The 25894-nt window shown below is 53.0% G+C and overlaps 1 protein-coding gene across 2 annotated transcripts in view; it reads right to left on the bottom strand.

Annotated features, from left to right (window-relative positions):
- The window catches only part of CPNE5 (copine 5), a 96190-nt gene that overhangs the window by 14752 nt on the left and 55544 nt on the right, over positions 1-25894 (bottom strand). For both annotated transcript variants that reach the window (XM_032141696.2, XM_032141695.2), the window contains 5 exons: positions 22548-22651; positions 18675-18779; positions 9064-9105; positions 7595-7670; positions 950-1003 (listed from right to left, as the gene is read on the bottom strand). In XM_032141696.2, the coding sequence (XP_031997587.1) occupies positions 950-1003; positions 7595-7670; positions 9064-9105; positions 18675-18779; positions 22548-22651 (381 nt within the window). The remainder of the gene's footprint in view (positions 1-949; positions 1004-7594; positions 7671-9063; positions 9106-18674; positions 18780-22547; positions 22652-25894) is intronic.

The raw sequence follows: 25894 nt of genomic DNA on the forward strand, positions 1-25894 counted from the left end.
GAACACAGAGAGGATGAACTTGGGTGTGTTTGCACTGCAGAGAAAGTGGCTTGTTCTAGAAATGCACTGTGAGCTCCACCTCAGGGCCTTTGCATGTGCTGTTCTCTACAGCAGGAATGCTGGAATTCCCTTTCCCCAGTATCCTCAATACTTCCTCTATTGCCTGTCCCTTTACCCTTTATACTTTTTCCATAGCACTCATAATCAGCTGACACACACAGGCATGTGTGTGTGTGTGTGTTTTTTTTCTCTGTCTCCTCCCACTAGAATATAAGCACCAGGGATTTGGGTCTGTCTTATTTCCAGCTGTATCCGATGTGCCTAGAACAGTGCCTGGCACACAGTAGCACTCAGTAAATATTTGTTGAATAAACGTGTGAATGTCCTGAAGACCAGCCCCCAGAAGCCACTAGGCTGGCGTGTCATCCCAGGAAGGTCACGGTTAAGCGGTGGCAGCGCCTGTAGCAGCTGCCAGCTCTGGAGTGAGATGTCATGTTGACTCCCATCTCTACCACTTTCTAGCTGTGTGACCTTGGTTGAGTCACTTTCCTGCTTGCAGCCTTGGTTTCCTCCTTCATGACTAGGGGATGATAATATCTGCCTCTCAGGGCAACAACCTGTGAAAAGCACCGACGTGGGGAATTTCCCAGGGTAGGGGCCCAATAAATACGACTTCTCTTCCTCTTCCTTCCTGCAGGAAGTCCCGTGGGTGTCTCTGCGATTCCTCATGCTAGATACAGCCAGCGCCTGTTGTGTGGTCTGCAAGCCAACTCCCTCCGCCGGCTATTGCTCCATCTGCCCCACCCCTCCCCACCCCATCTCTCTTGGACATCTGATTCCCACACTCCGCCCGTGCACACACACAGACGCACGGGCCTCCCTGATACCAGACCTAGCTTGGGGCTCAGAATGTCTACACTCGGCTGCAGAGACTGGGGTGGCTACTCACTGTGCCAGAATTCACGTATTTCTTTTTCTTCATTTTCTTTTTCGGGTTTACCACCTGCAGGAAAAACCAGTTACCAGGTAAGGCGTGCTTCCAGGCGGTCAGGGTGGGTCTTGAGGGCTTCCAGTCACCCCTGGGTGTGGTCCAAGCCCAGCCCCATTAGAATGTGGGGTGTGAAGACCACGGGTCCAGGGGAGTAGGGTTTAAGGATTTTTTTGTGGGAGACTGGTATTGAGTCTGGTTTACACAACTGGGTTCTCCCATCAGACCTAGGGTCCCACGATCAACCAGGAATATTTATTTAACCTTCTCTCCCACTGCTCCCTGGAACACACACACCCTCCACCCAGTACAGCCAAAGAAGTCTTGATGTTGCAAAGCAGCCCTGTCCGTACCTGTCCCTTGTGTTGGTTGAGGCTGCTCCCCTCACCCAAAATGCACCCCCTTCCTCTCTCAGCCAATTCCAATCTCCCCTGTTTCTCCTTTGGGACCCAGCCCAAGGGCTGCGCAGGGCCTCTGAGGCTCCCCTCTCCATCACCATCCTTCTTACTTGGCAGCAAGAACCTCTTTAGCTATTCTTTGAGTGTAAGCTTTAACTTTCAAACAAGACCTGTGTCAGATAAATCATGGGGCTAGGCTCAGAGTAGGTGCTCAGAGAAGGCTTGTTGGTGGTTAACTCAGCAGTCTCAACCAGGGGCGATTTTACCCCCAGGAACATTTGGTAGCATCTGGAGACATTTTTGGTTTCCACACCTGAGGGAGTGAGTAGAGGCCAGGGATGCTGCTAAATATCCTAGAGTATACAAGACAGCCTCCCACGACACGGAATGATGCAGTCCAGAATCCCAGTAGTGCCAAGGCCAAGACTGGGCTAAGTGACGAGAGCCACCCCGCCCTGAGGCCCCCCACGAGACTTCCGCACTTACTGTATTTGTATTCTCATTTGACCCTCACCAGTTTTTCTTTGTTTTATTTTTAATAAGGGAAGTCTAGGCACAACTTTTCCCTAATGTTGCGTCAAACAAAGCCAGGCAATTTTCATACCTCCTGTGCTGCCTGTTGGTTTCTGGTGAACTCATTTCCCCTTTCCCTGTCTTTGTTCCCACAGAGGCCATCAGCTGATCTTTACCGTGGTCTCTTCTGTCTGGGTGAGTATTGCCATCTACTTCCAGCAAGAAGGAAACTAAAGCACAGAGACACCAAGTGATTTGCCTAAGGTCACACGGCCATCTGGGTAGTGACAGGATTAGAAACCAGGTTTCCTGCCCCCGGGCCAGTGGTGCATACATTGGTGCCACCTTGATGACAGATACAAACAGATCTCTTTGACATACATTTATGGGGTGGGTGGAAACATATATTGCTTCTCCCTTGGAATCATCCATCACCTCTGTTGGAGAGAGAAGATGTGTCCTCAGGGCAAAAAGTGACAAAGACCACGGAAAAGGGGGATCACAGAAGTGTCAGGGGAGTTAGAGGAAGGAAAGACCACTCTAGGTAAGCGTGTCAGCAAAGGCTCCCTGGAGCAGGCAGTCTTGAAGGCAGACTTACAGGGACAAGAAGGCTCTGGGCACAGACAGATGGATGTCAGAGGAGGTTCTGTGGGAGAAATGCATAGAACCCAGGCCCAGTTTGATGGCAGAACCACAGGGTGGAAGAGTAAGCTGGGCTGGTTGGAGGAGAGCCTAGAATGTCCAGTGAAAAATGTCTGAATGTCACCCAGCGGCCTGCGAGGAACTCTGATGACCCCCAAGCTGGTAGGAGACAAAATCAGAGCAGGCTCTAGGACACTGGGGCCTGGTGGAGGTGAGTGTGAGGGGAGGAGGAGGCTCATCCAGGAAATATTTGCCTAGTTCTGCCACCTAATAATAGCTGTGTGACCTTAGGCAGGTTACTTAACCTCAATGTGCCTCAGTCTCCTCATTTGTAAAATGGGAATAAGAAGTACCTGCCTCCCGGAAAGGTATGAGGATTAAATGGGCCAACGCAAGCAAAGCGCCTAGAACAGTTTGCAATGTAGTAAGTATTATCTGTAAGTGTCTGTTGCTTTTTTCGTAGACAGGGTCTTGCTCTATGGCCCAGGCTGGAGTGCAGTGGTGGGATCCTAGCTCACTGTATGAGCCTCCCGGGCTCAGGCAATCCTCCCAGGTAGCTGGGACCACAGGCACATGCCACCATGTCTGGCTATTTTTTTTTTTTTTGGTAGAGATAGGATCTCGCTATGTTACCCTGGCTGGTCTCAAACTCTTGGGCTCAAGCAATCCTCCTGCCTCAGCCTCCCAGAGTGTTGGGATTACAGGCGTGAGCCACTGCACCCAGCCTCAGTTGCTATTTTTTTAAATTACTACTACTACTATTACTGCCACCATGACTCCATGAGAGAGGTAATGAGGACTTGGGGGTATTGGGACAGGTGCTGAGCTATGGTGAGAACAGCGGTGTCAAGAAGTGACTATGCATTGCCTCTTGGACCCTGGGGATGGCTATAGAGGTTCGAGAGAGGTGGGGGTTGGGGTGACCAGGTAGACACAGAAGGAAGGAGCTGGATTTGGGGCACAGGTGGGAAGTTCACGTGGGAAGGCTGGCAACCTGTGCAGGTAGAAACTGAGGCCTGGGCGAGATGGTGAGAGAGCCTGGGAGAGAAGACCAGAGCACCCTCTTTAGCACTGGAGGACGCCCCCTCCACGGGGTTACCCAGATGGTGAGGTGCTCACAGACACGTTCATGGGAAAACAGCTTAAGTAGGCGAGCTGTTAAGATGAGGGCAAATGGCAGCCCCAGTGCTGCACGGTGCCTCAGTTTCCCAGTCTCTCCCTTGAGGGTGTTGAACTATCAGAACGGAGAGCATCTCAGCATCTCAAACTTTTGTTCCAACGTGGCCCTCCCAGCTGGGGAGAATGAACCTGGAGTCCTGAGAGTAACCAAAGATTTGGCCACAGGCATGTTTCTTCTAAGCTTTCTATGTTATCTTTAAATTAGCCTGTATTCCACACTTCCGCTCTCTACTATAACTGCTTTAACGTTAAAGCAATGTTCTGTTCTCAGATCCCTGTTTACCCTGAGGTTTCATGCCCCCAGTCTCAGCCTCTCCAGCCCCGCCACGGCGAATCCCATGCGGGGGGCCAGCGCCACCTAGAGGCCAGCCCAGGAGCTGCCCCTCCACTAAGTCGCCTCCCTTCTTGGTGGTCAGGCGGGGACAGGACAGGTCTGGAATCCGCCCTCCTGCGCACATTAGGTGGGGGGGGGGGGGCACTGAGGGGCTCCTAGGGGCCAGGAGATGTGCTGGCTCTGGGGATGCAGCAGTGAGTGCAACACCACCCCCACCCTGAGGACTTCAAGGTCTTTGAGGAGGTGGATAGTGTCACAAACAGAAAATAGCCAGAGGGGACCCCAGGAGCACTGACAAGTGTCCACTCCAGGCTCTGGGGTGGGGCGGGTGTGCAGGTGGACACAACTTCCTGGAGGAGGAACACTCACAGGGAGGCTCCGTGGACCAACAGCTCCTACCCAGGAGAAGAGGAGGGAGTCTCAGGTGGAGGCACCCATATGAATCAAGCCCTGGAGGCTGAGACAGCACGGAGGTCTAGAGAGCCTCAGATGGCAGGACGGGGCTGAATGTGGGAATGGGCAGAGGGAAGGGGCAGGGGCCAGCTCCTAGGGGCCTCCAAAGGCATGTGATGTGTGTTTCTATTTACATGCACAGCCAGGCGCGGTGGCTCACACCTGAAATCCCAGCACTTTGCGAGGCCGAGGCGGGTGGATCACCTGAGCTCAGGAGTTGGAGGCCAGCCTGGGCAACATGGCAAAAACCCGTCTCTACCAAAAATACACACACACACACAAAAATTGCCAGGGTGGTGGTGTGTGCCTGTGGTCCCAGCTACTTAGGAGACTGAGGTGGGAGGATCGCTAGAGCCTGGAGGCGGAGGTGGAGGTTGCAGTAAGCAGAGATTGTGCCACTGCACTCCAGCCCGGGTGAGAGTGAGACTCCGTCTCAAAAAAAAAACAAAACAAAAAGCATGCATACGCAGATTGCGGGTGGCTGGCTGGGGAAACCGCATCCTGAATGAAGGAGCTTGGAACTTCACCGTGCAGGTCAGTGGATCTCAGCTGGGGTGGGAGCATCTTTCAGTATCTCTTCCCACCTCCCGTGTGCGAACCAGGCTAAGGTGGTGGGTGGAATGCCCTAGACAGGTTTTAAGCAGGGGAGCAATGTGGTCAGATCACTGTTTTGGTGGAGTATGCTGGTTACTGTGTAGAGCACAGAAGGAAGAAAGGAGGCTGTGGCAAAGCCCCATAAGGGGGAGATGATGAGGTTGGTGGTGGTGGCCTGAGATGAAGGGAACAATGTCAGAAAACATGGGTGGTAGAAGAGCAGTGTTTGGTCATGGACTGGATATGGAGTGAGGGATGGGGATGTTAAGTATGACTCCCGAAGTGCCCTGAGCCCCCATAATGGGAATATTTGAGACGAAGCTGGCTTGCCAGGAGAAGGGGAGTGCTGTGGGAGGTTTAGCTAATGCGTTCAGTTTTGGAAGGCTGAGCCCCAGGAGGTGCCAACAGACAGCTGGACATAGGAGCCTGACACTAGGTCAATGCCAGGGCCCGAGGCACGGGTCTTTACTGGCTGAAGCCTGTTCCCTCTTCAGGCAGTTCTGATTCTAGCAAGGCCTTCCTGCCCCAAACCAGCCTCCCCCTGGGACTGCCAGAGCTGAGCTCCTTTTTCAGCTGATGGCCTTCCGATGTGTGAAGACAGTGCTTCTGCCTCCCAGTGTGGCACTTTCTCTTGTCGATTACAAAGAAGCAGGGATCAACAACTGAGAAAACAAGTCAACTGAATGCTTTCTGCTCTTAGCCCGAGAGAAACGGCTCCTCCTGGGCCTGTCAAGCACCTTTAGAAGCCAAGCTCCGAGAGATCTGACCCCTTCCCTTCACCTCCCTAAATCTCCTCAAAGGAGGCCAGAGAACGGTGGCGTCTGCTTCTCTCTGCCTGGGGTGGAGGGGCGGGGGGAGCGGGGACAAAGACAGCTTCTCTCTTTGCAGATGCAGAAAACAAAGCAATGTACTGTATTAGAGCCCTTTCAACGAAATTCATCCACACTCCATCTTCACAATAGCCACGTTCAATCTCATTCAGCATGTGAATGTATAACAGGCACCTACTGTGTGCCCGGCAGTGCCCTGGCCAGTGAGGGGAGGCAACAGAAAGGGCTGTCACCTCACCAGCCCTTGGAAAGTCTAGTTGGAACACAAGACCTGCCCACTCAGAACCAACATACAGGGCAAAGGAGTGGGGGTAGCATGGGATTTGGATTCAGTGATAGAACTCAAGGCCAGCTCTTCAACTTTGCTGGCTGAGTGGCTGCTAGCGTGAGGACAGTGCCAGGATGGTAGGATGGTTGTAAATTGTGAACCTCTGGGCACACAGTGCTAAGCAGATAGTGACAGAAGACAGTGCTGACCTCTGGGTCAGGCATTGTTCCATTAACTTACTTAATTCTCAGTTTGCATGGCACAGAGTAGTTCAGGGACTTAGCCAAGGTCACATAGCTAGTAAGTGGTAGAGTCAGGATACGAACCCAAGCAGTTATTTGGGTTATAAGTATCTGCCATTAAGTGGGTTTGGCATGAACCATGACGTCTGTGGAAGTTCAGACAAGAAAGAAAGCACGGGGACAAGAGTGGTCCTCCTCTAATAGGAGCAGGACCTGAGCTAGATTTGGAAGGTGGGGAGGGAATTGCAAAAGGGAGAGCACACGGTGGAACGCGGTGGCTCAGGCCCGTAATCCCAGCACTTTGGGAGGCCAAGGCAGGAGGATCGCTTGAGCCCGGGAGCTCAAGACCAGCCTGGGCAACATAGTGAGATCCTGTCTCTATAAGAAATTTAGAAAACTAGTTGGGCGTGGTGGTGCATGCCTATGGTCCCAGCTACTCGGGAGGCTGAGGTGGGAGGATCACTTGAGCCTGGGAGATTGGGGCTGCAGTGAGCCAAGCCAACAGAGTGAGACCCTGTCTCAAAAAAAAAAAAAAGAGGGAGAACACACACACACACACACACACACACACGCGCGCGCGCGCACATACATGCACACACACACATGCAGACTTGTCCCTTGAGGGCAAATGCTACTGTTACACCTCCAGAGAGATCAGGTGCCTTGTGCGAGGCTCTCCAGCTCTGGGGCTAGAACAAGGAAGGTATCCTGACCTCATTCTCTTGAAGTTTTCATTCTGAAACAGGTAAGATACTCAGCAGGCCCTGAAACTGCTCTGATTGAAAGCACAAGGCCACCTTGAACTCAGGACCTCAGGTCTCAAGACCAGAACCTTCGTATACTGGCCCCCACCGTGCTCCTGTCTCTCTTGCTTGTGGGCAGTGCTCTTTATGGGGGCACTATAACTCAGTGATTTGGAATCAGCCAAGTCTGGGTTGTTTGTGTCTTGATTTTGCCACTTACTGAATGGTGGAACTTTGGGCAAGTTCTCACACTTCTCCAAGACTTGGTCTCCTTAACGGTAGAAGGGGACAATAACCCCTTTCTCACAGGAAAACATACCAAGCCCCCAGCCCAGTGCATGGCTCACTACAGTCCTCAGTGACTGGGCCGCTTAGCAGTGCAAACCCTGGATTTCGGGTGCCCACCTCACCTCATAGATGTTGAATTGACTCTGCCCACGGGCCAGCTCCCGGTAACTGGTGGTGAACTCCCCAATGAAGTCATGGCTGCAAGGGAAGACAGCTGCTGAGACCGAGGCCAGGCTGTGCCCTGCCTCTGCCCAGCCCCAGCCTTGCACACATCCGTTTCTCCGGCTCCCAGTCCTACCCGGGACTCCACTCCAGGGGCACACACCAGCAGACAGGCTGGGTCCATGGGAAGAGAGCCCAGTGTTGCCCACAGAGGAAGAAACCCAATTGTCACCCAGTAAAGAGCAGAGCCCTGGAAGAACAGCACCCACTTCTACTTGGATCCTTGTTTGAACAAGGGTATTTAGGGGACAACTGGGGAAATTTGAATGTGAAATGAATAGTGAATGGTACTTAAGAATATTGTGGCTGGGCGCGGTGGCTCACGCCTATAATTCCAGCGCTTTAGGAGGCCAAGGTGGGCGGATCACCTGAGGTCGGGAGTTCGAGACCAGCCTGGCCAGTAAGGTGAAACCCCGTCTCTACTAGAAATACAAAAATTAGCCGGGCGTAGTGGCGGACACTTATAATCCCAGTTACTCTGGAGGCTGAGGCAGGAGAATTGCTTGAACCCAGGAGGTGGAGGTTGCTGTGAGCTGAGATTGTGTCATTGCACTCCAGCCTGGGCAACAGAGCAAGACTCTATCTCAAAAAAAAAAAAAAAAATATTGTTCAATGTGTCAAGTATGATAATGGCATTTGTGGGTAAGTGGGAAAGTGCCCTTATTTTTTAGACATTTTCAATGAAGTATTTAGAGGTAAAATGCCATGATGTCTATAATTTAAGCTACATTAGCAAAACATAGATGAAGCAAATATAATAAAATTTAACAAATGTTAAATTCAGGTGATGGACTTAAAGGTGTTCATTAAGCCCTTCTCTAATAAGATTATTTTTAAAACACAATGAGAGCGACGTCCAGCTGGGTGGCTGGAAGTGTTTTCTGAAGTGCCGACACCTTCTGGAGTGCTTACATCAAGCACGGCCAAGACTTGTACACGGCAGAACTCCCACTGACCCCAGGGTTGGCTCCTTTAACCTTCCCGGTCACTGCCAGAGGGCCTTGGTCAGTGTGCTGGCCTGGGGCATCCAGCCAGAGAGCCCTAAATTCTGCCACGCGTGGGGAGATTGTGGGTACTGGCGGGTCCCTGGGCAGCTATTTGGGAAAAAGGAGGCCTCTTATGCCCCTCACACCACATCCTGCAGGAAAGACGTCCTTTGGTGCCTCCGTGGAGCTGGATGGGGAGGAGCTACTGCGGCAGAGGACCCCTCCCACACATACACACACAAACCCAGGCTCCCTCACCCCCAGAGCCGCTGTATGTGGGAGCCTGGTCACAGCTCCCCATGGGAGGGCAGGGCCCAAACTCCTCCCCAGTGGCTGTCCCCATCCCCACTCACCTTCTCGCCCCTGCCCTCCTGCCTGCTTACCTGCCGTCCCGATCCCAGTCATACACCTCCACCTTGATGGTCCTGCAAAACAAAGGCCTTTGCTGGGATGGGCCCAACCCCACACCCAAGTGGCTGAGGATGGGGCCCTCTTCGTGTTCCCGGACCAGATGGGGAGGCCAGGACTCCCTCTGGGCCCCAGGGCCCTGGGTGGGGAGGCAGCGGCCTGAGAGACAAGGATCTCTCTTGAGGCCTTTTAGGAAAGGCCTTAGGCAAAGGGCAGCCAGGGCTGTGCAGGGACTGCCCAGAATTTCAAGGAGGATGTGGGAAAAACAGCTGCAGACTTCAGTTCACCCCACCTTCTTCTTGGCCACTGCAGAAGGGGCATAAGCTCAGCATGGAGCCGCACTGTGGATTTACCAGGGGTGGAGGAGCCGGGAGGTGGGAGTGTGGTGCTCCCTGGATCTCAGGCCTCAGCAGGGCGGAGGAGCGGGGAAGAAGACTGCTTGTTGAGGGTCTGAGGGCTTTGGGTGTGGGAGCCAGCCCTGCACGTCAGGGAGGAGCCCAGGGCCCTGGCTCGGGGATGGCCCGCTGAGCTTTTCCATCCCCACGACTGGCTCCTGAGTGAGGGTGTAATTATCTTCATATTTTAGCCTGGCTGCTTTAATTAGTTTGTTTTGACTCCTATGCATGCGGATGGGCTTTGAGAGCCCATTTTATTTTTAGCCACGTTCCCATGGCAACAGGCTAGCGGACCAGAGCTGAGAGGAGGGAGGTGGAGGGTTGCGGTTAACCCTTGGTGCCAGCTGCTCGGTCCTCTAGGGATGCCCAGGGACAGGGGAGCTGCCAGGGCCCCACAGCAGGGGAGGTGGGAAGGGCCTGGGGAGCTGGGGTCTTCAGTCTTCAGTTCTTAGTGGGGTGCAGAGAGGCAGCTCCCTGGGCCTATCTCTGTTAACATCCCATCATCTCGCCCATCTCCTCGGGCCTGCCAGGAGTCAGCCTTGGGCTTCTGTGGCCCCCCAGGAGGAGGCGCTGCCTCCTTTCAGATGAGCGTCCTCAGGACCGGGGTAGGCGACAGATCCACCGCAGCAGGGCAGAAACTGTTCTGAACGAAGGAATGCCTGATAGGCTGTGCACAGACTGGATTTCTGTAAACCAGAACTCCTGTACAATGGGGCAGGCATAGAAGCCCACCATTTAAAGGAATCCTTTAGATTCTCGTGAAAAACAAAAAACCATGTCTCTTTGAGGTGAATTATTGTGGAAAGGAAAAAAAATCGCCTAAGCTCCTGAAGGTGGGTTGATGAGCTGGAAAGAGTGGAAAGACCAGGACGGCCCTAGGCTTGGACCTGGGCCCCTCACTATGGGACCTGAGATGTCACTTAATCTCCCTGAGCCATGAACCACCATTGAAAGGAGAAGTTATAACGGCCTTACAGAACAGCTGCAAGAACAAGCCAGTAAAGCCCGCCTGCTGCATGGGAGGGTCTCTACAAACGCCTCCTTCTCTCCACTTCATCATTTGGCTGTGCTCTGACAGGCTTTTTTTTTTTTTTTTTCTTTTTGAGATGGAGTCTTGCTCTGTTGCCCAGGCTGGAGTGCAATGGCGTGATCTCAGCTCATTGCAACCTCCGCCTCCCGGATTCAAGTGATTCTCCTGCCTCACCCTCCCGAGTAGCTGGGATTACAGGCGTGAGCCACCACACTTGGCTAATTTTTTGTATTTTTAGTAGAGACGGGGTTTCACCATGTTGGCCAGGCTGGCCTCGAACTCCTGACCTCAAGTGATCCACCCATCTCGGCCTCCCAAAGTACTGGGATTACAGGCATGAGCCACGGCACCCAGCCTCTGACAGTTTTTCGTATGAAATTTACTTAAATCAGGGACACTTGAGCCTAGGTACTTGGGCTTTGCAACTCCCAATTCAAGCCTGACTGCCTGGCCAAGTCGGTGGCAGCTTTTCAGGCACAGACTCCCAGGCCCAGCTCTGGGCAAGACGCAGGAATCTGTTTTCAAGGCTTCCCTAGTGACTGTGCCGTGTGTGTTCTGGAGTGATGGCCTCCACCCCACTGTCAGATGGGAAAATTGAGCCCTAAGAGCCTCCAGTGACTTGCCCAGAGTTACCCAGATGAGGGTCTGAGCCAGAACAAGACCGAGGCCCGGACTCCCAGTCCAGGACTTTGGTCATGGCCCCACAAGGCTGAAATCTCTCTACCTCTGCCCAGTGGCCTCCCAGTCCTTCCCCAGACCGCTAAGCTCTGCAGGGGACCTTCAGAGACCCCAGCAAAGAATAGCTCTCCTCTGACCACCAATACCAGCCCCTCAGGTGACTAGATGGGTGATGGCCACATGCTCAGAGGCTGGAGGAGGACCCCAGTCATGGTGACAGCCCTGGATATCCACAAAATCACTGGGGAAAGTTTTAATCCCAGGCCAGAGGGCCTGATTTAATTGGTCTGGATAGGACTCAGGCCTGGGTAGTTTTGAAAAGTTCTCTGATGGATTCTAACATGCAGCCAGAGCCACTGACCTTCTCTAGAAGACAGCACTAGTTTTCAAGCTTGGTTGCACTTTGGAATGCCCCCGGGAAGCTTTAGAAATACTGACACCAATGTCTTACCTGAAAGATTCATGATCAATTGGTCTGGAGTACAACCTGGGCATGGGAATTGTTAAAAGCTCCCCAGGGGATTTGAACTTGCAACCCAGGTTGAGACCACTGAATGAGATTCCTGTGCAAACTCGGCCTGGCCTCCATTAAGGCTCCAGGGATGGCTGCAGCCTGGGGGTCAGACTAGCTCAAAGGCTGCAACTCCAGCCTTGGGAGAGAAGGAGGTGAGAGAAATAGTGCCCAGAGACAGGGGGAAGACCATGGGGAGAAGATAAGTAAGGCTTTGACTACTCTATTCACAGTTCTTTTTTTTTTTTTTTTTTTTTTTTTTGAAACAGAGTCTCACTCTGTCACCCAAGCTGGAGTGCAGTGGTACGATCTCGGCTCACTGCAACCTCCACCTCCTGGGTTCAAGCAATTCTCCTGCCTCAGCCTCCTGAGTAGCTGGGATTACAGGCGCATGCCACCATATCCGGCTAATTTTTGCATTTTTAGTAGAGACGGGGTTTCACCATGGTGGCCAGGTTGGTCTCAAACTCCTGACCTCAAGTGATCCGCCCACCTTGGCCTCCAAAATGCTGGGATTACAGGCGTGAACCAGCATGCCCAGCCATACTTACAGTTCTGTGGCCGTCCACCCTGGCTGGGCTGCCTGAAGTTACTGCAGATGCCACGTGTCACCTGCTGACCTTGGCTCCCAACCACTTAGCACAGGGCCAACAAAAGCTGCAGTCCAGCTGACTGTGGTTTCTGGGGCCAGCACCCAAGAGAACAGGCTTTTTGGGTGTGGGGAAATGAAATGGGCTTCTGCAGACCACCAAATGAACACCTTATCCGGCATACAAAGGCTCAGAACAGAGGCCTAACCTAGGAGGCAGCAAGGTGGGCAGAAAAGACCTTCGGCTGTGGGGTGAGCAGCCCTGGCTGGCAGTCCCAGCTCTTCCAAGTACTAGGTCTGTTGCCCTGAGCAACTGGCTTAACCCTCAGACACTCCCCTCCTTTCCAAATTGAGAAAAATCACACCCACTTTGGAGTTGCTGTGCAAGTAACCTATCTCCACGTACAGTCAGCGCTGTGCACGTGTGCTCTGTTCCTGTCTAAAACACTCAATCCCTTTCTCCAAGCTCCTGTCTCCAAGACAATTCCCAAGCTTCTTGAAAATATCAGCTCCACGAGGCCAGGGATTTTTGTGTGTTTGCTTACTGCTGTATCTTCAGCTTCTAGAACAGTGCCTATATCAGGTGGTGTATACATACTTGTTGGCTGACTGAGAGCTCCTAACAACTTGATGAAATGGGCTGTGCAGGTAACAATTCCTTCATTCTACAAAATCACAAAAGGAGGCCAAGAGCATGTGGCTTTCCATGAGCCACACAGCTGGTCAGTGGTGATGCCAAGAGTCAGTGACCTGGGCCTCTGGACACCTAGAGCCACAAAGACAGCCAGATATGTGTGAACCTGGGCAAGCCAGCAAGGATGAGAGACACCAGCCAACACGCCAGGCGGCCCCCACGGCACACCAACTAGCTCTATCTATAGTTTCCCCCCAGCTGAGCTGCAAGGTCTGCCTCCTAATGAGCCTCTGCCTGGCAGGGGGAAGGTTTCCCTGCGGCTTACAAGTCCTGAGGGCTGACAGGCCCTGAGGGGTTTTGCCTTAAATGGACGTGAGTCAGTCCAACACTCAACTCTTCAGGAAGAGGAGCATCAGGGCCTCATCTGGGGCAGGCAGTGAGACTGGCAGCAATCTCAGCCCCCGGCTTGCCCTGCGCAACACCGGGCAGTGCCGCAGTGACTGTGCCTCCTGTCTGAGCCCCAGCTTCTGCATGTGAATACCGAGAACGGTAAGACGCCCTTCATCGAGGCCATCTGTGGAGGTGCCTGATAGGGTGCCTGGCCCTCCTGGGAGCTCATCTGTAGCCGGATGCAAAAGAGAAGGAACTCATACATCAAGGGTGCCAGGCAGAAGTGGGAAGCTGCGGTGACTCCTCTCCTCTCTCCAGGTGAGGACTCCACACACTTAACACCCTCTTAAAATCTACTCATTCAGCATCAAGGTGTGAGCAGCCTGACCCAGACAACTGTGGTTTAACAGGGACAAATCCTCAAGTCACAGAATGATTAAAAGAGTAGGGCAAATTCCAGGAAGTCAGGGGAAGTACTTCTTGTCATCACCCCAGTTTACCCCACTGGAAGGCTGGATTGGCACTGACCCTGATGCCACTTCCTGTGACTTCAGCTCTGCTCAGCTGGGTCACTCAGGTTTGGCCTTGTGTGGACTGGACACACAGCAAAGGCAGGGAGACTCCAGGCCAGAGGGCCAGGCCAGAAGCAATTTCAACAGGAGGGAAATGCAGCTTCTCCTTACTCTGGCAAGTTATATAACATCTTCTCTTCTATTTCCCTTGTAAAATGGGCACAGCGCTAGACCCGGCTCCTAGGGTTATTGTAAAATTTAAATTCACAAAATAAGATAATGCATTTAAACCAATTAGAATACAACTTGGTCCATGTCCTAAGTCCTCAGTAACTGTAATCATATTACCCGGCTTCTACACCCATCATTCCAAGAACACTGCCCTTTCCCATCAGGCCCGGATTCTCATCCTCCTGTGCCTCCTCTCACAATAGGAGGGGATGCTCCCTGACCGTGCCGCCCTCCTCTTAGTTCCCTCCTATCCCTCTGACCATCTCCTCTTCTTTCTTGCTCCTGGCCTCCGGCATCACCCACAGGGCCTCTCAGGGCACCAGATCTCTGCCACCCCCATCCTGGGGAGCCCAGACTGCTGTCCCCTCCTGCTTTAGCTGTGCCTGGTCCACGGCTGCCTCCTTTCAATGTGGCTGAAACCATGTTTACCTCTTTCCCCAACCTCTCAACAGCAGCAGCTCATTTTCAAACAACAAACATCATCTTTATAACTTAAGAAGGATAATTTTTTAAACATGGGTTGCAGATAGGCTGTGAAAAGAACTGCAGAACACAGATCTGTGTAAGAATCTGGCTCCCGATCACACTGCCCATGTCTGTCGGCGGTGCCACCTTTTCCTGCCCTCAAACACTGAACCATCATCCCTTCCCCTCTTTCACTCCCTCACCCAGGCAGGTACCAAGGCCTTTTGGGTCTTCCTCTTCCTTCTTGCCCCTCCCCTCTCCTCTCTCCTCTGAATTATTTGGTATTAAAGCCAGAAGGACGTTAATGCTTTGAGGACTAAAACCAATCCAAGCAGCTTCCCTACCTCTAATCAGAAAGCAGAACTGCCCCTAACCCCCTGAGCAAGGTGCTCATTAGTTAGCCTCCCCCAGATGCACCCTGGTCACAGCCCTGTCATGCCATGTCTTGGCTATTTGGCAACAGAGCATAGGGATTAACAATACAGAATCTAGAGCCAGGCTGCCGGGGTCCAAATCCTGGTTCTACTATCGGCTGGCAGCAATACACTGGGCAAGTGACTTAATCTCTCAGGGCCTCTCTGTCTCCTTACCTGTAAAATGTAGCTAGCATCAGCACATTTTACAATTAGCTCGTTGGAAAGATCCAACGAGCTAATTGTTGGGGGGATTAAATTAGTTCCTATACATAAAGCACTTAGAGCAGGGCCTGGCCCATGGTTAAGTGCTATAGGAGTCTTCGCTATTATTATGACCTATCTGTCTCCCCACTGGCCTGGGAGCAACCTAAGAGGGAGGCTTGGGTCCAATAGCTCAACACGCCCCCACAGCACCCAACACAGTGCCTGGGGCCTGACTGGCTTGGAAGACACAGCTGCCGGATTAAATCAGCTATGTTCTGTGAGGCTCCCAGAGGTGTCTTAGAAGGAGGGGACAGTGGCCTCGTTTTCCTGCACAGGGCCCTTGCCTGCCTACCCTGGAGGGCCTTCTGATGCTGGCACCTCCTGAGTGTCTGTTGGGTGCGTGGGTTGCACCAGGGCTCGGGGGTGGGGGGACAGACGGACAGGCCTGATCACTCTTGGAACCAGAGTGACATGCCTGGCTTCCTTGATTAACACTGCTGTCAGTCACGTCATGGAAGATCTGCTTCTGGACATGGGGAGAGCCATCCTGCAGCGAGATGAGGCTAGACTCTGCCTCAGAGGGGGAGCCTGCCCCTCCCACCAGATAAATACCCACCTCCTCCAATGGCCCAGTGGTGAAGCCAGGCCTCCAAGCCCTGCTGCCCCTTTCACTGTCCCTGACAAATCTGGCTTCTGCAACCCTGGGAGCTCCTCCCTAGAAATACAGGGTTGTGGGGTGCCGGCTGGGCCCCCAGCAACCTCAGGGCAGTTGAGCCAGGGATCCCCAGTTCCTTCTGCCCTGTAAGACTTTAACTGCCACACTCTCCCATCCCCCTACCTTGAATTTCCTCTCACTTGGTTTCCATCTCCCTTTATTCCCGTGCCCCTGTCTCCAGGATCCTCCTCCCCTGACTTTGCAGCCTTTCCTGGGCCTTCTTCAGAACTCACTGCTCCAACCAGCTCGTCCTCTCATCCCCTCACCCACTCTAGAAGCCCCAGGAGCCAGCTAGACGTGTAACAGAGGCTTGTTTGACTGCAGAGCTAAGACAGTCTTTGTTCCCAGTCTTATTTTGTGCACTTATTTATCTGTCGAAAATACATGTGCACATCTGTGCTCCCTGTGGTCAGACCACAGGCTCCCTAAAGATGGGAATGCGACTCTGTTCGCTTAAATGCCGCACAGCTAGAGGCGCCACGCTGGGACACAGGAGGCACTCAATGACCACCTGTGGAACAGATTGTGGCTTTTCTGTCCCAGCCAAGAGGCAGGAAAAAGAACAAGCTCATGTCTCAAACAGGCAGCCTGGGGGTTTCTTCGGAGGGGAACAGGGGTGCCTGGAAGCCATTCATCTGCTGATCATCCCCTCAACATGCCTTTTCAGGCTCCCAGCTGCCCCAAGGTGTCTGGTTTTGTTTGTTTGTTTGTTTTCTTTTTTGTTTTTAAGGTTTTCTTTTTTTTTTCTTGAGACAGCATTCCAGGCTGGAGTGCGGTGGTGCAATCATAGCTCACTGCAGCCTTGAACTCCTGGGCTCAAGTGATCCTTTCACCTCAGCCACCTGAGTAGCTGGGTCCACAGATGTGCGTCACCACGCCCAGATAATCTTTTTAACGTTTTAATTTTTTAAATTTGGTTTTAAATTAAAAAAAATTTTTTTTTTGTAGAGATGGGGGTCTCACTAAGTTACCCGGGCTGGTCTTGAACTCCTGGATTCAAGCCCATCTCAACCTCCCAGAGTGTTGGGATTACAGGCGTGAGCCACCATGCCTGACCCGAGGTGTCTGTTTCGACACCCCAGTCTCCTGTCGGAGCGGCCCCAAGAGGCCCAGCTTCCCTAGCTGTCCAGAGAGCCCTGCCCATGAGCCCCCTACCAGCTCACTCACCTGAGCTGCAGCAATCACCAGGAGACAGGGATGGGAAACCAACACAGTCTCACAGCTCCCATTTTGGGTGGCCCCACTCTCTCCCAGCACTTGCTACAATGTATAATTACATGTTTCCTTGTGTGATTATTGGATTAATGTCTGCCTCCCCTACTGGCATGTAAACACCACGAGGTTGGGTGAAAGGTTGTTCCCTGCCGATTTCCCAGCATCTAGCACAGTGCCTGGTACATGACAGGGGTTCCCTAAACATTTGTGGATGAGATGCTGAATTTGGTATTTTAGGCACACCAGAGCCTTGTTGTGTAGGTTGTGTCGTATGAGCATCAATGCAGTCCTGTAGAGTTAGGCAGACATTTTAATACCCATTTTACAGATAAGGAAACTCAGGCTCAGACAGGTCAAGCATTGCCCAGGTTGACGGTGCTTTTTGGTCACAGAGTCAGGATTAGCAACCAGGTATCTGGTATCTATCTACACTCAACAATCTACACTCAAATGATGATGAAGATGATAGCCAACATGTAATAAGAGCAGGCATATGTTAAAACAAAAAATCTAGCCTGGGTAACATGGCGAAACCCCATCTCCACCAAAAACACAAAAAAATTAGCCGGGCATAGTGGTGCATGGTTGTGGTACCAGCTAGTCAGGAGGCTGAGGTGGGAGGATTGCTTGAGCCCAGGAGGCAGAAGCTGCAGTGAGCTGAAATCGCTGAGACGAGAAAATGTCCCTTCACTCCAGCCTGGGTGAAAGAGTGAAATCCCATCTCAATTAAAAAACAAAAAAATCTGCCGGGCATAGTGGCTCACACCTGTAATCCCAGCACTTTGGGAGGCAGAGGTGGGTGCATTGCTTGAGCCCAGGAGTTTGATACCAGCTTGGACAACATGGCAAAACCAGTCCCTACAAAAATAAAAAATTAGCTGGGCGTGGTGGTAGGTGCCTATAGTCCCAACTATATTCAGGAGGTAGAGATGGAAGGATCGCTTCAGCCTGTGAGGTCCAGGCTGCAGTGAGCTGTGATGGCGCCACTGCCACTGCACTCCAGCCTGGGTGACTGAGCGAGACCCTGTCCAAAAAAAGAGAAAGAAATCCCAGAAGCTCTTTGCACTCCACCCCGTCTGTTTATGGCAACTAGGCTGGCAGGATGTATCCCTGGGATCTTGACTCCCCAGTCTGTTGGCCAGGAGTTGGGACCAGCTGCCTCTGCCTGCATCAACACCCTGCTTCCCTGCTGCCATCTGCTCCTCCACTGGGAACAATGAAAAGACAAGCTGCTGAGCTCCAGGCCTGGGCACCCGGGACACCCATCTGGGTTTCCCTGGAATCCTGGGCACTTCCCATCCCCCTAGCCTTGGGAGTTTCCCACCAGTGGGGATGCCAGACAGAGGGGAAAGAGGTGGGGCGGGTGGGGAGAGGAGGATCTGTGAGGCTATGAAGGGGCAGATGTTGCCGGGTGCAGCAGGGGAAGAGTGGAGGGGCTCACCAAGCTCCAGACTGCAGGGCACCCCCCACTGCACAACTCCAGAAGGCCTCGTTTCTACTGATGGGACTGACCACGACAATATGAAAGGGGCCTCCCCCACTTGTGCTTGGGGAGGGCCCAGAAGCAGAAGGAAAAAAGAAGGGACATTTTCTCCTCTCACCGATCGTAGTCGCCGTTGCAGAGGGCTCTCACGGGAATGGAGAAAGTTTGCCAGACTGGATTCAGGGTGTTCTTCATGACCTCGGTCTTGTGGCAAATGGTGAACCTGGTGAAGCAGAAGAGAGGGAAAGGCCGTCAGGCCCAAACCCAAGGGAGGCGAATGCAGGTCAACAGAGGAGTCAGCTGGTTCACATCTCTGGTTCACGGACGATGGAAATGATGGCTTCAGAAGGTGATGAGCTGCCCGTCACCGACAGCAGCCAAGCGGATACTAGACGGCCATTTGCTGGAGATGCTGCAGAAAGGGTTCCTGTACCAGGTGAGGACCTGGAGGTGGGGACAAGTCCCAGGGTGTCAGGACCCCTGGGTTCTAGCCCCTGCTACACACCTCACTGTGTGTAGTGGGGCCACCTCACTGTGTGACCTTGAGCAAGCTCTCCCCTCTCTGGGCCCCCAGCTCCTCACCTGTAAACCCAGGCAGTTACCCTCTATCAAAGATTCTCCATCTGCAATCCACAGAAGGATGAGCAGATGAACTTCAGGGGTCTGTGAACCTGGAAACACTAGGAGAAATTAGGTGTATGGGTTGTTTGTGCCTGCTGCTCCCCGGGCCTGGAATATTCTCTCCTCCATTTCCATCCTATGACTCACTCCTCACTACCTTCAAACGCCATCTCCACGAAACCTCCCCTGACTACCATATCTAAAATTGACAACTGCCTGGTCTCCTGCCTCTCACATCCCCTAGACTCCTCCCAGACTTTTTTTTTTCTATTTCATTTGTCACCATTTGACATTTTGATATAGTCTATTTTTTCCTTATTTATTCTGCTCATGATCTGTCACTAAAATGTAAGTTTCATAAAAGCAAGGATTTTTGTCTTTTTTGATCACTGGCACAACCCTAGTGCCTAGAGCAGTGCCTGGCACTTCGTAGGGATTCAATAATTCTTTTTAAATGAATCAATGTATTTCTTGGGGGGTGAGTTTCCACAGCTTTCACTGGTATGTCAATCCAATGAAATTAAAGCCCCTAACTCAGGCAATCTCTAAGACCCTTTCTGCTTTTCCCGTCTGAATCCATGAACCTGTTTTGCAAACTAAAGGTACAGAATTGACTTATCCCCAGATGGGCCCGAATCTGGTGTCCCTGCCCACGCCCCACGCCATGCTTGGCTGACCCCGTCCTGGAGGCCAGCCCTGCCACATGGATGGGCAGCCACTACCAGGGCTGAGCTGGGGGCAGGGGCGCCTCTCTGAGATCTCCCAGCACCCATCTCAGCTACATCTCTGGTTGGAAAGGCCACCCGAATAAATGCCTGGGCTCCGCCCATACCCACACAGCCGGTGTCATTTCTTCTCTGGCAATTTTCAAGTCAAAATGTCATTCTGTCACCATGGCTTAGCGTTTCTCTTCCCTGCTCCTTCTCGCCCACCCACTGGAGTGTGGAGATGCATGTGGGAGACCTCCCCACACACCTCAGAGCTGGTGGTGAGGATGGGAATGGGGATGGGAGCAGGAGGGGCCACAGCTGCCCATGACTGGGGCAGGCAGGTGGGGCAGGCAGGTGGGGCAGGAAGAGGAGCCTGGGGCAGTGGGGGGAGGGGAGCTGGAGGGACAACAAGGAGTAGGGAATGGGTGGTCCCAGAGGGATGGGGGATGATACTGTGCAGAAGCCCTGCTAGGCTCCACATACCACCCCCCAATCATCACACAGACCCCCGTGGACCCTCTGCAGCCTCCCACCTCTGGAACCACTGACTTCTCCCTTTCCCTCCTCTCGCTTGAGAGCCAAGCTTCACCAGGTGTTCTAAGTGATCAGGTGCAGCTCCAGGGGCACAGCAGGTGCCTCCTTGCCTTGTCCCTCCTCCTGTGGCTGGTGTGACAGTTCCCTCTCCTGGCTCTCTCACTGACCTTCCTCCTAACTGGGTGTGTCTCTGCAGGCCTTCCACTCTTTTCCCCCCGCAAACCCTCAGTGACCACCCTGTTCTCACCAGCGCAGCCATCGCCCTTTCACAGGGATGGGATACTGGCCCACCTCTAGGTGGGCCTCCGGATCAGTTTCTTCAGTGCCCCATGGGATCCCCTAGGAACGATCAGTGTCTCCTTGCCCCCAGAATGCTCCAGCTCACACTTGGAATGAAACTTGCCCCCAAATAAACTCCCAGACCTCCCGGGTCTGATCGGACCAGTTCTCCTGCTGCTCTGCAAGCGCTCTGGGTTCCCTTCCAAGTGCGGGCGAGTGAGGTCCCCTCATTGTCCTTTTGCCCCCTTCCTCCCCTCCCCAATTCCTTCCCCTGCATTTCCACGGCACAGCTCCAGGGTGGGAGCTGGTAGCACCTCCCACCTGTTCACCGTGTCGGTCACGAGGCTCTCCCTTTCCCCGCACCCTCCCCACCTATCCTACACAGCGCTCCGCTAGAGCAATCGTTCCCAAGCACCCTTTGCAGCACACCCCTTTCCTGCTCCCAAATCCCTCTCCTCCTCCCAGCCGGCCCCAGCCAGACAAGCCCAGCTTGACCCTGACTCTGCCTCCCTGGAGGGGGCCTGTGTGGGCGCCCGGAACAATACGCAGGCCTTTCCCTCCCCAACATCAAGTCAAGTCAAAGTCAACAGAATTATTTAAAGAAATCCTTCTGGGAGTCCTTCGGTGAGACAAAGAATCCTTTTGTCATGCAAATGATCATACCTAATTTCCCTTGTTTTGTACAAGGTTTGAAAAAATCAGTTTTCCCTTGAACTGAAACACACCTCCTCCTCGCCACTCCCTGCCCACCCCCCCCACCACACACACACACACACACACACACACACACACACACACACAATTTCAAGGGGAATTGGGGAGAAGGTCTTTCTGCCCTCTGGGCACACTTACTTTGCCCAAACGTTTCTCCCTTCTCTAGCCGTTTATTCTTCCCTGCTCCCCCGACCCGCACGGCAGGGACCCATTTTCTTCCTCTCCTTTAAAATCCGCTTCCAAGTTTCCCTTCTCCAGCAGCACTTCTCTAATTGAACCTCCCTGGCCCCATCGCTTCCTCATTCTTCAGAATCCCAGCCTGTAAGTGGCCACAGCCTGCCAGAATTGTGGCGCTTAAAGAGACTGTGGAGACCACGTAATCCAACTGGTTCATTTTACAGACGAGAAAACAGGCCCAGAGAGGGGTCTTACTTGCCTGGGGTCACACAACAGGCTGCTGGGGAGGACCCAGGTCCCCAGACCTTCCACCCAGAATCTGTCTCCCTGCAGGTATTGCTGACCTATATTTGCCAACATGTTGTGTATGCTTCCATCTTATTGTGGGTGGCTTCTAGATTAGGGAGAAGAGAGGAGGAAATAGGGGCTTCAAAGTCTGGAGTTTCAAATGAAGCCTGTGGCAGAGTGTGGGGCCAGGCAGGGGAAAAGGTCCAGACTGGCCCTATTGTGTGGGCAGTAGTGGGGGGCCAGGCCGGGGGCTGCTCAGAGGGCTGTGGGGACAGGGGGCTGGGCGTGGAGATAGGAGCTGATTTGTGTAGAATGAAGGAGCTATCAGAGGTTTCCCATGAGGGACTAGCCCCCTATTCCTGCCCTAGCCCTGTTTTTGCCTAGTCCCCCCGCCCTCGAAATACCTAGCCCCCAGCACTCAGTACTATCGCTGAGACCCACAGAATGGCACCACCAGCTTGGAGGCTGCCACCACCTCCCACCGACCACACCTAGGTGCCCAGGGCACTACCCTGGGGCCCCGGACTTCCACCCAGAGCCCTTGCCCTCTCTAGAGCAGAAGGAGACGGGCCCAAGCCACCCTGCCCAGCAAGTCACCACCACCCGTCCATCCTTGACCCCAGAAGGGACGAGAAGGCGCAGTGCACAAGTGCCACCAGAAAACTCACGTTCCATCCTCGTTGCTTCTGTAGAATACCAAGAAGGGGTCAGATTTCCCAAAGAAATCTTTCTTGTCCAGCTTGTTGGCACAAAACTGCATGGTGGCGACATCCTGGTGGGAGGGAGAAGAGGGTGTGAGGCAGGAGAAGGTGGAAGCACAGCTCCCGGACCCCGGCGAGCATGAGGAGTCCAGGCACCAGCCCTGGTTGGAACGTACCGACTAAGTGCCAGGCCCTTACTGCATGCTCAGACAGTCCCCTAGCAGGCCCAGCAGACCACTTGGGTGGGGAAGCACGTGGAGTCCACAGCTGCCCCAGTTTGAATCCTAGCTCTGCCACTTTCTCTGTGTGAACTTGGGCAACGTAGGTGACCTCTTGGAGCCTCAGTTTCCCCTCTGGAACATGGGGTTGATGATAGCACACATCTCGAGGGGTTTCCGTGAGGACTAAATGAGATCAAGGGTGTGACTTACTTGGCAGAATGAGGCACGTGGCAACCCCTTGATGGATGTGAACACATGTGGTTTCATTACACTTTCACTGAGTGGCTCGGAAAGGTGACATAGCAAACCCAAGGCCAGTCTGAGCTTGATCTGCAAGCCCCAAAGCCCTCTCTCTGGCCACATTGCCTCACCACCTCACACCTATGTGTGGTTCCTGGACAAAGTTCGAGTTTCGGCATCACTTTCACACCCGCCAACTCATGAGAGGCTCACCCAATGCTCTCAGGTAGATACGGTGGGGTCTGTGGCCCATTTCACAGCTAAGAAGCCAAAGGCTCACAGCAGGGAGTGGCTTCCCCAAGTTGACCAAGCAGAGCCCACCTGCTGAGTCCCCAGTCCTGCTTTCTGCCCCAGCTGACCCAACATGCAGAGAAGGTGTCTGGGCCCTGGTGAGGATCTCTGGACCCCTCAGCCCCTCAACTCTCTGGGGCCAACGAGGCACTGGGCAGAGATGTCCCTGTCATCCCCTTCACCCCTCCCGTGTGGCCTTTGCAATTTGAAAACTCTGCATCCTGACAAATCAGCTTCGAACCAGCTGAGCTCAGGGCTCTGTCGTCCAGACCCCAGGACTTGCCCTGCTCTTGGGGTCACTCCACTCCCTCACATGTCCCCCCTTCCTATTTTTTTTTTTTGAGACGGAGTCTCACTCTGTCTTCCAGGCTGGAGTGCAGTGGCGCCATCTCGGCTCACTGCAAGCTCCGCCTCCCGGGTTCACGCCATTCTCCTGCCTCAGCCTCCTGAGCAGCTGGGACTACAGGTGCCTGCCACCACGGCCGGCTAATTTTTTGTATTTTTAGTAGAGACGGGGTTTCACTGTGTTAGCCAAGATGGTCTTGATCTCCTGACCTCGTGATCCGCCCACCTCAGCCTCCCAAAGTGCTGGGATTACAGGTGTGAGCCACCGCGCCCGGCCTCCCCTTCCTCTTAATGAGGGGGAGTGTCTTGAGAAGGGTGACCCACGGCCCAGTGAGGACCATAACGGTGGCAGAGAAGAAGACGTAGCTCCCATGAGGTTGAAGGACTCCGTGACAAGGTTCAGCGGTGGCTGTGTGGTTAGGGTTATGGCTGCTGGAGCCAGGCTGCCTGCTTCAGTCCCAATCCCATCCTTCCTTAGCTGCTTGACTTAAGGCAAGTTATTCACCCTCTGTGTGCTCAGTTTCCCTACCTACAAAGTGGGGGTACCGGCAGTGCCCCTCTCATAGGCTCATGAGGATAAAATGAGTTAACAGGAGTACAGTGCTGTGTGCGTGTGAGCTATTATTATTTGAACACCTGTTCCCCCACCCAGCCACAGTGTGTGTGACCTCTGTCCCTGCCCCACTCCCACCTCCAACACCTCACATGCCTTCCTTCGGGGACATCTGATGACAACAAACACAGCCTCCCTTCATTCCTTCACTCACTCACTCATTCAACATTTATTAGATCCCTTCATTCCTTCACTCACTCATTCATTCAACATTTATTAGATCCCTTCATTCCTTCACTCACTCATTCATTCAACATTTATTAGATGCCATCTGTGTACACAGTCACTGAGCTCAGCACTTTATACCCCTTATCATATTTAGTCCTCAAAATAATCCTTCGTTACTTTTTACAAATGAGGAAGCTGGAGGTTGGAGAAGTTAGGTGACCTGCCTGAGATCACCAGCTGGTAACTGGTAAAGCAGAAAATTCACACATAAATAAACTAATTTCAAAGTCATGCCTCTTCCGGTATACCACTCTGCCCCCCTGAGAGAGAACAAATTACATTTCACCACTTCCCTGTTTTCTTTAGAATCGGCTGATTTCTTCAGACTCTGGGCTTGCGTGGGCAGGGAGGGGCTGCATTCCAGTTACCCTGGGATGGGGAAGAGGCTGTAAAGACGGGTGGTGCTAGAGACAGAATGACCTGCCCAAGGAGGTGCCCAGGTAATGACGGCTTTTATTATGCCTCTCATCATCGCCTACCAGACAGAGAGAAGGAAGCTGGACTGGGGGCTTCCAAGGCCCTAGAAGCTCCAAGAATCCTGGAGCCTCCAGAGAAATCTGGGACCTCAGGCCTCGAATAAAAGAACAGCTGACTGACTGAGCACTTACTAGACGCTAGGACCTGTGTTAAGCCTTCATACTTTATACAACCATACAAAGTAACTCATTTCCCTATTTTACAGATGAAGAAACTGAGGTTTTTAGAGGTTAAATCATATGCCCAAAGTCCTAGAGTGCGTAACTCAGACAGTCAGATTTCAGAGTTTTCACTCTTATCCCTCCAGAAAAGTCTCTAGGTTTCTAAAGCAGCAGGGCAGGCACACCATCCTCAGGAGAAAGTTCTAATCCCGTTCCATGCTGGATGGAAGGAACACTTTAAATGCCCCCCTAGGGAGCCCCATCCATGGCCTGGGACAGGGATGTGGCCCAGGACTTGATGGGCTACTCGCTGGCTGTATAAATTGGGGGACCCAGTGCAAAGGGAAAACGTGGGGCCCTCTGTTCAAAAACAATCAGGAGATTCAAGACAGTGACAGCAGAGCATTAAACCAAGCACAGGTCCCCGTGTGACTACATATGCCACACGCCTATGCACCTGGCCCTGTCTCCTTCCCACAGAGGTGACCCACAGTGGCATCAGAAAACCACCAAGAGAGGCCCAGATTTCCAGGGGAGCAGCGGGGATGGCCCAGCAAGGAACTCAGATCTCAGAGCTCCAGTCCTGGCTCTGCATGGCCTTGAGCAGGTCACTTGAGCTCTCAGAGCCTCAGTTTCCTCGTCTGTGGAGCGCGAGTGGGATGACTACCACAATCCTTTTCAGCTGAGCAGTAGATGCCACATGGGGAACACTGAAATCGCCATCTCTTGTGGAGAGCA

The sequence above is a fragment of the Hylobates moloch genome, unplaced genomic scaffold, assembly GCF_009828535.3.
Source record: "Hylobates moloch isolate HMO894 unplaced genomic scaffold, HMol_V3 SCAFFOLD_20, whole genome shotgun sequence".
Classification (NCBI taxonomy): domain Eukaryota; kingdom Metazoa; phylum Chordata; class Mammalia; order Primates; family Hylobatidae; genus Hylobates; species Hylobates moloch.